General features: G+C 36.7%; 1 protein-coding gene across 3 annotated transcripts in view; it reads left to right on the forward strand.

Annotated features, from left to right (window-relative positions):
* LOC110449070 (beta-1,3-galactosyltransferase 5-like) overlaps positions 1-14,477 on the forward strand; it is a 130,630-nt gene extending 116,153 nt beyond the window's left edge. For 2 of the 3 annotated variants that reach the window (XM_021495662.1, XM_021495660.1), the window contains exon 2: positions 12,693-14,477. In XM_021495662.1, coding sequence (XP_021351337.1) covers positions 12,976-14,298 — 1,323 coding nt within the window. In that variant the 5' untranslated portion in view covers positions 12,693-12,975 and the 3' untranslated portion in view covers positions 14,299-14,477. Of the gene's footprint in view, positions 1-6,403; positions 6,465-12,692 lie in introns of those variants that run through there. The other variant, XM_021495661.1, reaches the window with a different exon arrangement.
* Positions 14,478-14,764: the final 287 nt, after the last annotated feature.

The following is a 14,764-nucleotide window of genomic DNA, read 5'->3' on the forward strand; positions in this document are numbered from 1 at the left end:
TTCCTGTCCTTGTGTATTGAGGATTAGGTACATTGTCTGTCACAGTGTTTTATCGACTTTGTGATCAGATCCTGTCCTTGTGTATTGAGGATTAGATACATTGTCTGTCACAGTGTTGTATCGACTTTGTGATCAGATCCTGTCCTTGTGTATTNCTGTGATCAGATCCTGTCCATGTGTATTGAGGATTCGATACATTGTCTGTCACAGTGTTGTATCGACTTTGTGTTCCGATCCTGTCCTTGTTTATTGAGGATTAGATACATTGTCTGTCACAGTGTTATATCGACTTTGTGTTCAGATCCTGTCCTTGTTTATTGAGGATTAGATACACTGTCTGTCACAGTGTTATATCGACTTTGTGATCAGATCCTGTCCTTGTGTATTGAGGATTCGATACATTGTCTGTCACAGGGTTTTATCGACTTTGTGTTCAGATCCTGTCCTTGTGTATTATTAGATATATATATATGTAAAACTACCCATATTTCGAGACACCAGAAAGATTGATTTTTTTATTTGTCCCTATCTGCTGTAGGCAAAGATAAAGCGAGAGTTCTTCGAAATTGATGAGGCAGTTAATAATCACTGATACTATTAGTATTTATTTATTATTTCAATTCAACAGACTCGAAAGTCCAATTACAGAATTGATAACAATGTTAACAATAATATATTAAAATGTTCCGGATAAACACATACATCTCCTTCACTTTCAAGAAAGGACACCGAAAATCAGCAAGCAACTTCAGACATATAAGCCTAACATGTAGAACCCATTGAAAACATCCAGAGAAGAGCACTTAAATTGATACCGGGTATGACAGACCTGTCCTACCTAGAGAGACTTGAGGTATTGCAGCTCCCAACATTGGTTTACAGACGCGTCAGGGGATTGAACTTTTTAAAATCATGACAGGGAAAAATTATCCCGAAGTGTCCAAGACGCTGGACACAGCCGGTCGCCTGGTCGCCAAAGGCGACCAAAACCTTGATTGGGCGACTAGAAATTGTCAAAAGATGGATGTTACTGGCCCAAAAATAAATCTTTGGGCGAGTACATTATTATTCTCAAAATCGTAGTTTACTCCCATAAATTAACCACAACAACTTCGGAAATCCTGTACTCTCAAGAGTCTGGGTCACGCCGTTAAAACGTGCAAGTGACACAGACGGTACAAAAAAGCCGTCGAAGTATGCAAAGTAAGTTAACTAATGTATTTTTATAAGTCGTAAGTTTTCTTCGCTGTACATTATTATATTATGTTGTTTGGTCTGCCGTATCACCAGTACTGGTTGACGCCGAATTGACATTAGATAGGCACGTCAATCAGCAGAGGTCGCTCCAAGGTAGATAACTTTTGTACTTCCGTAATGTTAGAAAACGCCATGACACTTTCGCCGGTAATGCTATACATGGTACCTTGGTTTGTTTACAAAATGCTTGGTAATAATTGAATTGAATGACAGCTACTCAGTTAGTTGGGGATGTCATTAAAAACATCTATTTATATTGTTTTATTGGCATTTTTTATTGCTCAACACTGAAAATAATCTTAGTGAAATATTTGGGCTACCAATATTCATTTTGGGCCTGTGGAATAATTTTTGTACTCGCCCATTTTTTTTTCTTTTCGGGCCAGTCGAATTGCAAGTTCATGTCACAAAAGAAAAAGAAGAACAATACTGTAACAAGGGGTCATGAGTATAAACTATACAAGGATAGAACGCGCCTAAACAGGATAAAGAGATCCTTTTTTCATAGAACTGTTGACATCTGGAACAGCCTGTCACCAGATAGGATGTCAACACGAACTATCACATCTTTCGAGTCTTGCCTAGACCATCACTGGAGAAACCGACTGATACTGTGTTATAACTATAGAGAACCAATTTTATTATCCACCCCTAGTTAAATAAATGAACTGAATATACTTTCGGATAATTAAGTATCCAATTAATGTTGTGACCACTAATTATTCTAATGAAGAATTTATGTGACAGGATGGAACATTCTCTGTGTTAATATCTCAGAAATAGTCCCGAATCAGCTGTAAAGTCCCACGAATTATCCCACAATAAAAGTTGAAATATTTAAAAAAAAAAAACAAAAAAAAACAAAAAAAAAAAAAAAAAAANTGTGTCAGAATCAAACATGTTTTAAAGCAGTTCGTTGGATTAAATATTTGTTAAAGATTAATTTTTCCGTAAATAAATTACACAGCGACGGTCAGTTTTGAATTATTTATTAAGCAAATATAGCTACCGAATGCATTAATATGTATACCGGTATCTGGTGAGATTGTATCTAAATTCGATGGTGCTTAAAATTGTTTTCTCATCGCTATCTGCATGCTGTTTCTTATGATAATCAACACCTGCTGCTTAACGATGCACAGCTGCAGGTAAATGTGGTAATGTTCTAACATGATTTTGAATGGTACCAGCACGTGAGTGACCGACGAAGCAGTTACATCGATATGTATCTGTGTACACGTTATAACCATGTAAACACGTGTGTCGTACCTTCATCATTTATACGCAAGATGTCACCAGTCGCCTTGTAAAATCCATCCAATACGCACTTGTTAATACGAACACGTGTCGACGTCAGGATTTTACGCCAATATGTTTTTTATTATTTTATTAACCTCGAGTCAACTGACTCATGGGTATAATACATATATAACAAGATAAGTACAACATGTTATGCAATGCAGTACAGAATAACATATGGACATATGTTAAGAGGAAAGTGACTCTTTACGTACACTTGTTGCCAAATGTAAATATTTTCCAAGATTAAAAAGTTCCCTTACATTATTGGTACTTAATAGTTGAGTTAGCTTAAACACACTCGGACTTAAACGATAATATTTCTTTATGTACTTTAACCTTAGATTTTCATAAAATGGACATTTGAGAATAAAATGAAACTCATCTTCAATGTCGCCTAAATTACATCTAGTACACAGTCGATTATGACGGTTTGTATTATTCCGCCTCCCGACCTCAATATTTAACTGTGGGGGGGACAGTCTATAGCGAGTAATTTGACGCTTGAATTTTGATTTGACTGGCTTACGCAAATAAAACTGTAAGTCGACATTGTCTATCAGGTGTTGATATAAATACCCCTTTGAAGAATTTGAAATATTTGTTAACATACTTTGTCGTGAAACATCGAGCAATCTTTGTTCTATAATCTTTGCCGCAATATTAATAGGTAAGTTTTCCTCAAAGATATACTCCAAACCCATACTAGCTAATTCTGGCCTAATATTAATTAACCAGTCATCATTACCACTTATACGCTCGTCATAGCAAGCTTTTAATATACAGTTATCGCTACATTTCACTTTTAACCAGTATTTAAAAATCCTCAGTTTCCTTTGGACTATATGGGGGAATCTACCAAGTTCACAATAAACCAGATCATTATTAGTGCATTGTCTGACTCCCAGATTTTTTTTACAAAAATTTAAATGAACTTTATTTACATCAGGTGCTTTGTGAAATCCCCAGATTTCTGAGGCATAACACAAAATACTGTTTACATAAGAGTCAAATAGTACACTGAGTTTCAATATTAAAACAATAATTGTGTTTTAAGAAATTTTCCATTATAATTAAAAACCATACCTAGATATTTGAATTCATCCACGATATCAATGTTTGTATCTTTATAAGACCACGTTTCATTATTTCGTAAGTTACCACATTTCTAAAAACAACTATTTTGGTTTTAGATATGTTGACTTCCAGATGCCATGTGTTACAATAATCCTGTAAGGAGTCCAGCATAGATTGGAGACCTTCTGGCGTTTCTGATAGCAGCACCATGTCATCTGCATACATGATCAAAAATAGGTTTATAAGTTGCAGTTCTACACTTGGACAATTGTCTTTTATGAAATTGATCTCAAATTCATTAACGTATAAAGAAAATAAAACTGGTGACAGTTCTTCGCCCTGTAAAAGTCCAATCTTGTTGCAAAAACTATCACTTAGGACTCCATTATACTTTACACATGATTTAACATTATTATATAGGTCAATCAAAATTTGAAGGAACTTACCTCTGATACCACAATTGATCATTTAACACCATAACTTGCTTCTATTAACACACTCAAAAGCTTTTTTAAAGTCTACAAAACAGCAGTACAAACGCTTTTTCTTTTTTAGGGACTTATTTATAAGGGTTTGTAAAACAAAAAATGGCGTCAGTGGTTGACATTCCAGGTCTGAAACCAAAATGTGCGTCAGTTAGAATACCATACTTTTTTTCCCAATTTAATATTCTGGTATTCAAAACGCTCGTAAAAACTAACGAAATTTCCATTTAAGTTGCCCTTTTTGTGAATTGGAACAATACAAGCTTTGCACCATGCTTCTGGGAAATGCCCAGACTTAGAAATCACATTGAACAATTTTTCCATACAAGGCAACAACATATCTTTTCCTTTAATAAAAATTTCATTGATTATTAAGTTCTCGCTGCAACTTTTGTTGTTTTTTAGATTGTTGATGACTTTTAATATTTCATCTTTATCAATATCCTTGTCTAATTCATCGTAGATGGCCTCGTCGATATTAGGTTCGCTGTCATCTACATCACTATTATTACTCATTGTTAGATTTTTAAAATAAGTATAAAAATCTTCGTTTGATAAACTTGAATTTGCCCATTGGCTTCATTTGCTTTTAAATAGTTTGTGGAACTTCTTGGGGTTCGATTTTTTTAACATTTCCAGCAAGTCACCTTCGTGTCGTTTGTATTGAAGTTTCAGCTTTAACTCCATTTTTTTGAAAGAACGTTTCGAAGGGATCAATATGTGATGGTTATCATCAGATTTGCAATGATTAAATTCTGACAATGACCGCTTATATTTATTATACAATGTTTTACAATTTTCTGTAATCCATGGTTTATCGGTTTGGTGATTTACATTTTTACGGCTATTTACATTAATAGATGCGTTTACCCTCGCATCACAAAAAGGCAAAAAACAATCATTTATAATCATGCATATATCATTTACACAATTGTTAACATCCTCGTGACTAGCAAAAGTCACGTCTAGTTTATCGTTGATCAGTTCAATATTGTCTTGGAGACTCTCTAAGACCAAAGCAGTATTTGTATTATTCCATTTGACAATTTTACATGGTGTCTTTTCATTATCAAAATCAAGGGATGTTTTGTTACTCGGATTAATACATTTTAAATGCAAGTAAAAAGAGACCGGGGAATGGTCAGAAAAAGTATTGAACTGACCAGAGATAAATTTATGTACGCTGGACATATCATATTTATACACATCAACAAGCAAATAATCAATTAGGCTTCTGCCGTTTGAGTTATAAAATGTGAAACCTCCGTGCTCATCATTAGGGTGGCGTCCATTTAGGATAATAGATAGTGTGGTAATCTGTAATCCTATTACCGAGATTTCTAACTATATAGGATTCTGCTCAAATAAAAAACAATAACCATGTACCGAGTCCCCTGCTGGCTGATAGGCAATTTAACATAACCTCATACAGTCAAGTCAACACATGAGAACGAAAACAGTGACACAGAACATACTAAACAAAATGTGAACACACTCTTACGGGATGGACTCAATTTGCCAAGGGTAAAGATAGCTCGTGCAATCAGGAAACAAACAAAAGGCGGTTACCCTGGTGTTATCATCGCAACTGTGGACACAACAGAAAATAAACAAAAAATCATGGAAGCAAAAAAAATGTTAAAAGAAAATAAGCGTTATAACAAGGTTTACATAGAAACGACAAGTCAGGCACGGAATGAAAAATGGATCGCGCGTTACGTCTGGTAGCGAGAAACCGTACTACACGTGTAAATTTCCACAATGAAACAGCGCTCGACCGTGACGACAGGTTCAATTCAGAGGACAGGTCGCGAAGTCCACACATACGTACAGGTGACATGCGTTCCCGTAGCCCCCTGCGGAATATGAAAAGCATGCGCAGTGAAGGCGCCGATAGCATTCTAACGGGAACAGTTCAAGGTCAAACAGGTCAAGCGTGGATTCAGAAATCAACACAGGCTCACGTAGCCGAATTAACTATCATCGTGAGGATGAACATGACAGGAATAACGGTCGTGTCCGGAATCGTTGGGGCGATACTCAACACAGCAACTCTCGCCGACAATAGGATGAGTTGCGGATAGGTTGCTGGAATACTAACGGGATGGTCAAACGGTAGTAACGATAACTCGTTTTCGCGAACACTTAATCAACGGTTGTGAAGGAGATATCATAGGTCTATGTGAGACCTTCCTTAAAAACTCGGATAAAATCTACATTGATGGCTGCGGAACAGGACCAGTCTCCATAAAAACGCGAAACGTGGATCCGGTGGTGTTGTTTTTTTACTACATAACAGTCTGTTCGATCGTTTCCACATTGAAACTGTTGATGACTTAAATGAAGGTATACTATGGATCAAACTCGAAAGTAATTACTCTAAGTTTAATATGTTTGTATGTATCATTTATTTGCCTCCAGAAAATAGCGCCAGGGCAATTGACCCCGCCATCTTTTTTAACACTTTACTTCATCAAATCAGTATGTATCAAGCCCAGGGTTATCTCTGTATAATGGGTGATTTCAATGCACGAATTGGGGATCATAGTGATTATATTGAGGGTGTGGATCTCATCCCTCCGGAACACCACATAGATACTGTGGTCAATGGTTTTGGCGATATGTTTCTGGATTTCTGCACAGATTGTAGTATATGTGTTCTTAATGGCAGAATTGGTTCAAATGATTATACATGTATCTCTACTAAAGGTAAATCAGTTGTTGATTACGTGTTGGCACCACATGAGCAACTTCATATATTTAAGAATTTTAAAGTGCATAAAATGACCGACTTGATTAGTAGTCTAGATATTGCTGTCCCTGAAAAAATACCTGACCACTCTTATCTGGAGTACATAGTACAGGTTCCAAATAACGTATATGATACAAATCAATCAAACACTAGCAAGGACAGTTTTAAAATGCATGCTAAAAAGTTTAATGCAAAGAAACTGCCCGACAATTTCTTGGTAAATAGTGATGACCAACCATTAATCATGAATACAATCAATCGTATAGAGAATAAATTGTTTAATGTTAATGATGTAGATGATGCATATGCAGAATTTCAAGATTTTCTTCTAAGTGAGATGGAGAAGTCTGGTGCACGATATGCTGATAGGAAAAGCACTAGAAACATAAATAGAAAATCCCTATAGATCATGTGCTACGACAAGCATGGGATAATGTCAAGGTCAATGAAAGGTCATGGCTTAGAGGTAATGTTTCAACAGCAGAGCGTAGGCGACTTAAAGAGATATATTGCATTGCTAGAAAGTCCTTTGACACTATTCATAGGCGGTATAAACGCCAATATCAGCAAAAGAAACGATCAGATCTGAATGATAAATTATTTAATAAAACTATTAGTAGGGATTTCTGGAAAGAAATTGGTAAACTACATGTAGGTATCGCTGATGACAGAAAACCTACGATTCCCTTTGAGGTTAAGGATGACCAAGGCATAGTACATCGAGATATCCCGTCAGTTATTGAACGGTGGAAAACGGATTACGAAATGTTATTCTCCACTGACCACGGATCTGAGGCGTATAATCAAGCACATTTTACGTCCATATGCGATGACTTGAAAACTGGTAATATTTCTCCTGATACGAGTACGGATGTAGCCATGTTAAATGCAAAAATAAATATTCAAGAGGTAATAGATGCAGTTGAATCAGCTAAAAATCATAAAGCCTCTGGCATTGACTGTATACCGGCGGAAGCTCTGAAAAATAATACGTGTATATCTATGCTATACTCAATAATAAGTAAATGTTTCGATAGCGGAGTCGTACCGGAAAAGTGGCGAGAAGGGATAATTAATCCCATAATTAGGCCAAACAGTACTGACCCTCAGGTACCGTTAACTTACAGAGCAATAATTCTACAGTCTATCCCATGTAAAAATTATTGTAGTATTTTAAATAATCGTTTTAACAAAGTGGCTCGAAATAATTGGTAAATTGGCTGATGAACAAAATGGATTCCGCAAAGGTCGCAGTTGTCAGGACCATATCTACACCTTATACAGTAATATAAATAACAGAAAGAACGTTGGACAGTCTACTTATACTTGCTTTATTGATTTACAAAAAACATTCGATACGGTAGGTAGAACATGTTTATGGTATAAGTTGCAACGTATTGTAGTTAAAGGAAGTATATACAATGCCATACTTTCTTTTTATGAAGACGTCACTTGTTACGTCAGAATTAATGACGTCATTACTAGTGGCATCAGTGTTCAACGCGGTTTAAAACAAGGCTGTTTAATGTCTCCAGTTATTTTTTCTATATATATTAATGATCTAATTGAGGATCTGAACAAATCTAAACATGGTATACATATAGATGATATTTGAGTTTGTTCGTTGTGCTACGCTGACGACATTGTGTTAATGGCCCCCAATGAAAGGAACCTTCAGAAATTATTGGATATTGTTGCGGATTGGTGCCGTAAATGGAGGCTAAGTATCAACCCTTCGAAGTCTAAAATAGTCCACTTTCGACCAAAACACCCCCCAGAAACTGGTGTCCAGTTTACCTGCGGAAATGTTTTCATAGAAACTACTAACAGTTATAAATATCTTGGGATTTAGCTTGATGAATATCTAGATTTCACTCGGGGCCTTGACAGCTAAGTTCATTTCTGTGCGTGGTATGTCGTTTCCCGTTTTTGATAAATTATATGAATCTCTGGTGGAGCCAGTATTATTTTACTGTAGTACCATTTGGGGGCAATCCGAACACCGTATTATAAATAATGTACAAAATAGAGCGATGAAGTTATTTCTAGGTGTTGGAAGAAATTCTTTCAATCTAGGTAAAAAAGCCGATATGGGTTGGATGTCTTGTGTATCCAAACAACGAATTGAAGTTTTTAGGTTGTGTTGTAAGTTAAAATCGGTGGATAATGACCGTATTCTGTACAAAGTTTATTCATGATCCGCCACGAAAGGTAAATCATGGGATGTAAAAGCTAAAAAAAAGGGCAAGTAAGTTTGGTATCGCCAATATTATTAATGACGGTCTAAATTCAACTAAATCCGTTATGTCAAAAATCAAACAGAAAATGTTCATCAAGGATGAAGAGACCTGGTTCTCCAGTCTTTGGTGTGATAAAGGTAACATTAACGACAATAAATTACGAACATACCGTTTATTCAAAAAAGATTTACAACCGGAACATTACGTCACCACTTTAATGCCGAGCCCACACCGTAGTGTATTAGCCAAGTTAAGAAGTGGCAGCTTACCGCTACTTATAGATACGGGTAGATATGCACGTCCAGTCACTCCATCAAATGACAGGCTGTGCAATTTCTGCGATAATAAAATTGAGAATGAAATCCACTTTTATGTGAATGTAACCTATATTTCGACCTTGGGGTCCCTCTGTTTGAAAGAGCAAGAAATTTAGATCAATCATTTATTTCTATGGACCATAACGAACAATTTACTTTTCTTATGAATGAAGAATCGCTTCAACCTGTCTTAGCGAAGTCAGTTTTCCTTTTTATGAAAAGGAGACGTGATAGTACTAAAACTTGATATGCATTTTAGATTTTTTATGACTATATACCTCGTAATATATGGTTCATATTATTGCGTTTAGTAGGCAACTTTACGATACTTTCACCATTTACTATAATTCAGTTTTGATGATTTTAGTAAATCTAATTCATGTATTTTATATGTATTTGATGTGCTAGTAATTGCCAATCATCGAGGTCCCGATGGTGGGGGAGGGGCGACTTGTCGGTAGGGATTGGCCCAACCACTCTCGCTCTTCTCCCACCATCGGATCCTGAGCATACATTCAATTTTTATATTATGTACAGTATAATATATGGTTCTTTTTATTGAAAATCATTAATGGATTCTATGTTTTAATATATATAAATTTTAAGTAGTTTCTCGTTAGTCAGTATGGCTGGGCATATTTTGCATGTGTGTTTTATTATGTAAGTGATGTGTTATGTAAAATATGTGTGACACTTCATTAAAATATTTTATTATTATTTATTATTATTATATATATAAATCTCCATCCGGGCTATCGTGGGGTCTGTTCGCTCCTATAGACCTGTTAAGGAGGCTCCACCCTTTCGCAATTAGCCAGCAGAATTCAATGAAAGTTTCACATAATGGTTATGTCACTATGTAGAGATGATTTTATGAAAATCTAAGCATTACGCAATACGGAAATGACGACACGAAAATACGACAAGAAAAACATGTGTATTACAAAGGGTGGGAAGTCCTTAACTCTGCGTATAATTTGATAGGTTGAAAGAAAGCCGATGTATGCAACAGACCATATAACATTTTTTAGCTCACCTGGCCCGAAGAGCCAAATGAGCTTATGTCATGGCGCAGCGTCCGTCGTCCGTCAACTTTTCCTTTAAAACGCTACTAGTCCTGAACGGCTCAGAGGATTTTGACAAAATGGTCTGGAGCATCATTGGCCAAAGGGTTCTCAGCATGCATCAGATATGCTAAGGGACTAATGAATTAGTTTTGTATAAACTGAGGTGTGTGGGACCCCTTCTTTGGGGCGGATGGGTAGGGGCCCATTAGGGGCAATAGAAGTAAACATTAAAGATCCTTCTCCTTTTGTACCGATGAAAGGATTTTAACCAAACGTGTTCTAGAGGATCTTTGGGCAAAGGGAATTTACAATCTATAAATGGAGGATGTAGGATTAGTATATTTTTATTAAATACTTCCCGTTATATCAATCTGCTCCGAGTATGTGTGTGTGTGTGTGTGTGTTTAGAAGTATGTATGTTGCCAGTGTGTGTAGTTTAAACATTCATCCATATCATTAATTCAAACATACCTACAAATTTTCCATATAAATGTTCATCTATTTCGATAAGTAATTAATTATCGATAATTTTGTAAATATATCTTATTATTCTTTGTAAATGTATATATGTTGTACCAGTTCAGGAGAAGACTAATATAGGCACTGTATGTTGTCTAATCCTTTTGTAAATACAATAAAATTTGTTGAAACCAAAGCCCAATAGGGAAAATAGGGGACATATACGTCCAGACATATCCCTGGAGGCTACCTCCTTGGGACATAACATGGACACTCATTTTCTTGGTGTCTTGTCCACCACAACATATTTATATGTAGTTCCTCTTGCAACTTTGCTTCTTGTACTCCTTTGATAAACATGTATGGTACTCAGCTTGTTTTAAATTGAGAATAAAATACCAGGTGAGCTATTATGGCCCGTGGGCCTCTTGTTCAGTTATGTTTTAATTGGATTGAAATAAAGACAAAGACAAAATATTGAGGGATGTTTGTATTAAAAGGGTTCAATGGCCCCGAGTCCCCTTCAAGAAGAACACCTGCTTTTATCATTTCTATCATATATCATGAACCACTGAAGAAACACATTCCTTCTTTTTTTGATTTTCCAAAAAAGGCGAACGGTGATATAAATCTATCTTTGTAAATTACTTTGGAGCATATTTTGTGAAAGGCAAAAACAAAGACAGAATGATTGAGTTCCTGGTTAACCATATATGTGTTGAGTTCAGTAGCGAGATATTGAGAGTACTGCAAGCATTCCTGTGTGAACAGATTGTCCTCCGCTTCGGGTCGACTTGATTTTGTTTTCATAGGAGGTTGACTCTATGGTTTAGCTTATCATGGCTGCACACACTTAAACGTAACGAAGTATTTCGATCCCACATTTAGCTACATCGATGATGTGCTGTTTTTAAATAACAAGACATTTAATTACCACAGCAATCGTTTATACCCTGTTTACATGTTTTTACATGTTGCGGTTGATTCGGTATCAGAGAGTTTGTTCCGAATAGCATCACGTTGGAAATATATCTTGATCGCTGACGAACAAATGTACCGAACAGGGTTTCCAAAGATGCTTGTTGATGAAGATTATGAGCAAATTGTGTCAAAGGGGAAATATGCTGTATCTTTGTGTGATAGGACGGTAATTGTTTTCAATTTCAACAAATGTTATTGGCAACGTAAGCATTAGTCAATAGGATCAGACATCAGTCATAGCCTATCTTAGTCCTGTCCTTAAGGTGACAGCAGGTGGTAAGAAACTCAGACATATATTTATACATTGATATGACGATTGGGATAAGGGAAAGTAACTCATTGATGTAAACAGACTTGTTCACTATTCTTGAGATATAGTACTGTAACCCTTTAACTAGGGATATCTAATTTGAGATATTTCTTATACTATTATCGTTAGTGAATAGGTAAATTGTTGAGTATAAATATTTGTTGATATTGGATTTATTTCCGCCAACATTCCTTCATTTGAGGTATGTTCCTCGTTATATATTCGACGGTTAAACATTTCGTTCTATTTAGCTGATAGTTAGGGTTTCCTACAGTTGCATGTTTCAATCGCTCCTTGTCACCGCATGTTTAACTCATTCACCCCTGAAGACACATTTGAACTCTTCCAATTCAAAGGTTGGAATAGTTCATTATGAAATTTCAGGGGTGAATGAGTTAAAGACTCCTCAGAAACATAATGTTGATCATTTTTGTATTGTATTTTTCAGTGGTTACCAGGAATGACGTTTTAAGTGAAAACTTCCGGTCATCTCTGCTGTCCAACACGAGGAGGCGATACATGTCGTACCAGTATAAAGACTACGTCACACCCTTACGTCAAATGTTACATACCGTCTGCTGTAGTTATCGCCCTTGTTTGTTAAATCGAGTCGGCGTTAGTTATCTACCCTGTGTGTTACGTCTGCTGGGTTGACTTCAAAACATGTGAATGGGAAACAGACCGTTTTATGTGACCTGATCACACCGTTAATCAGCGGCAGCACAACCACGATGTTCAGGGCGTTTGTTTGCCGAGTTCTGGGGACCAAGAAGTTATTACCGGTTCTGGGTATACTGTGTTTGGTGGTCGTAGTGTTTGACTTCATAATGCTTACCAGAGTAAAGGAGTTCTACCTTAGTCGGACCTACAGAAAGATCGAAACAGCCTCCCACACATTCTCAACGGCTGACGGCGTAAATAACCGTACACAAATGACACAGATAACACAGTTTGCTGATGATTTTAATCGGACAAATAGTTTTAAAACCTTACCAGAGACCGAGAATAACTACGCAAATTTAAGTAAATATACCTCAAAAGGTTCTAATAATGCATCAACATTTGAAAATTTCAACCAAAATTACTATAAAACCGTTACCGCCCTTCCAGTGACTTCAGTAGAACCCGGCCGTCCAGAAAGCTGTACCGATTGTTTCAAGCACGAATTCAGCTTAACAATTGACAATGAGGAAGTGTGTAAAATCAGACCTGGTAATACCAAACAGGAAATTACTATTCTTATATTAATATTCACTTCGCATGCGCGGAGAGGACAGCGCGACGCAATTCGGCAGACATGGTTAACGCATGCTAAAAACAACACGGCCAACATCCGGTATGTGTTTTTACTTGGAATTTCAAATCAAACAAATTTAAATCAGGCCGTTTTAGAAGAAAATAAATTACATGCTGATTTAATTCAAGAGAACTTTACAGACTCCTATTTAAATCTGACCTATAAAACAATGATGGGATTTAAGTGGGCGTTGACACATTGTGCGCATGCGAAATTTGTATTAAAGACCGATGACGATATGTATGTCAATATTCCAGTTTTAATTAATCTCACGCGTACCAACGCCGAGCATCTGCAGACAGCCGTGGGCGGGAGCTGTTTTGTTTTAGACCAGCAACCTATACGTGATAAATATTCTAAGTGGTACGCCTCCTACACCAGCTATCCACAGGAGTTATATCCGGGTTTCTGCTCCGGAACTGGATACATAACAAGCATCGCTGTTGTCAAACACGTGTTTGATATTTCCAAAAATGTGCCATTTTTTCACTTGGAAGATATATATGTGTCGCTGTGCCTAAAACAACTAGGATACCATTTGCTTCCCCTGTACGGTTTCCATAACCACAGGGTAAGGATTGACTTCTGTCATTATAAAAGTGCTTTTGTGGTGACGTCACACGAATTATCCCCGGACCTGTTACGGTCTGTGTGGACGGGTACATGTAAACCTTATAACTTACAAATGAGGATAATGGGTTTCGTGGTAGCGATGACTTTCTTCATAATACTGTGTCTTTGTTCCATGGTCCAGTGATGTGCCTTAATACTGCTCAATGGTTGAATGATTCGCCAAAGTACACTGTTTACTCAATTACAATGCATTATATCACAACCATGGACCTTGTTTTATATGAGGATTATTAAATGGGGGGTTTTCATACAATAAAATGTCGTTTTTCCAATGGTTCTTGGTCGTAATGTCTATTTAGCCTATTGTAGGTCATCCTCGATATCATTGGGTTACGCTCACTTTCGCTCTCTGCACCCCTGGAATATGTCAACCACCTTGTTGATGAGACAAGGAGACTAGTTCGATCCTTTGAAGTACATCAAAAGAATCTCGCGGTCGCGTAACGGTTAAAAAATGACAGGCTTTGAAGTCGAGTGTCGCTCCTTTGTATTCTTCAAAGGACATGTACAGGTATCAGCGCAGCGATTGGTCAGTTTTTTATGATTTGTTTCTATGGAACCATAGAGGGTCAGTAAAACTCATTGGGGGT

This window comes from Mizuhopecten yessoensis, unplaced genomic scaffold, assembly GCF_002113885.1.
Source record: "Mizuhopecten yessoensis strain PY_sf001 unplaced genomic scaffold, ASM211388v2 scaffold4477, whole genome shotgun sequence".
NCBI lineage: Eukaryota > Metazoa > Mollusca > Bivalvia > Pectinida > Pectinidae > Mizuhopecten > Mizuhopecten yessoensis.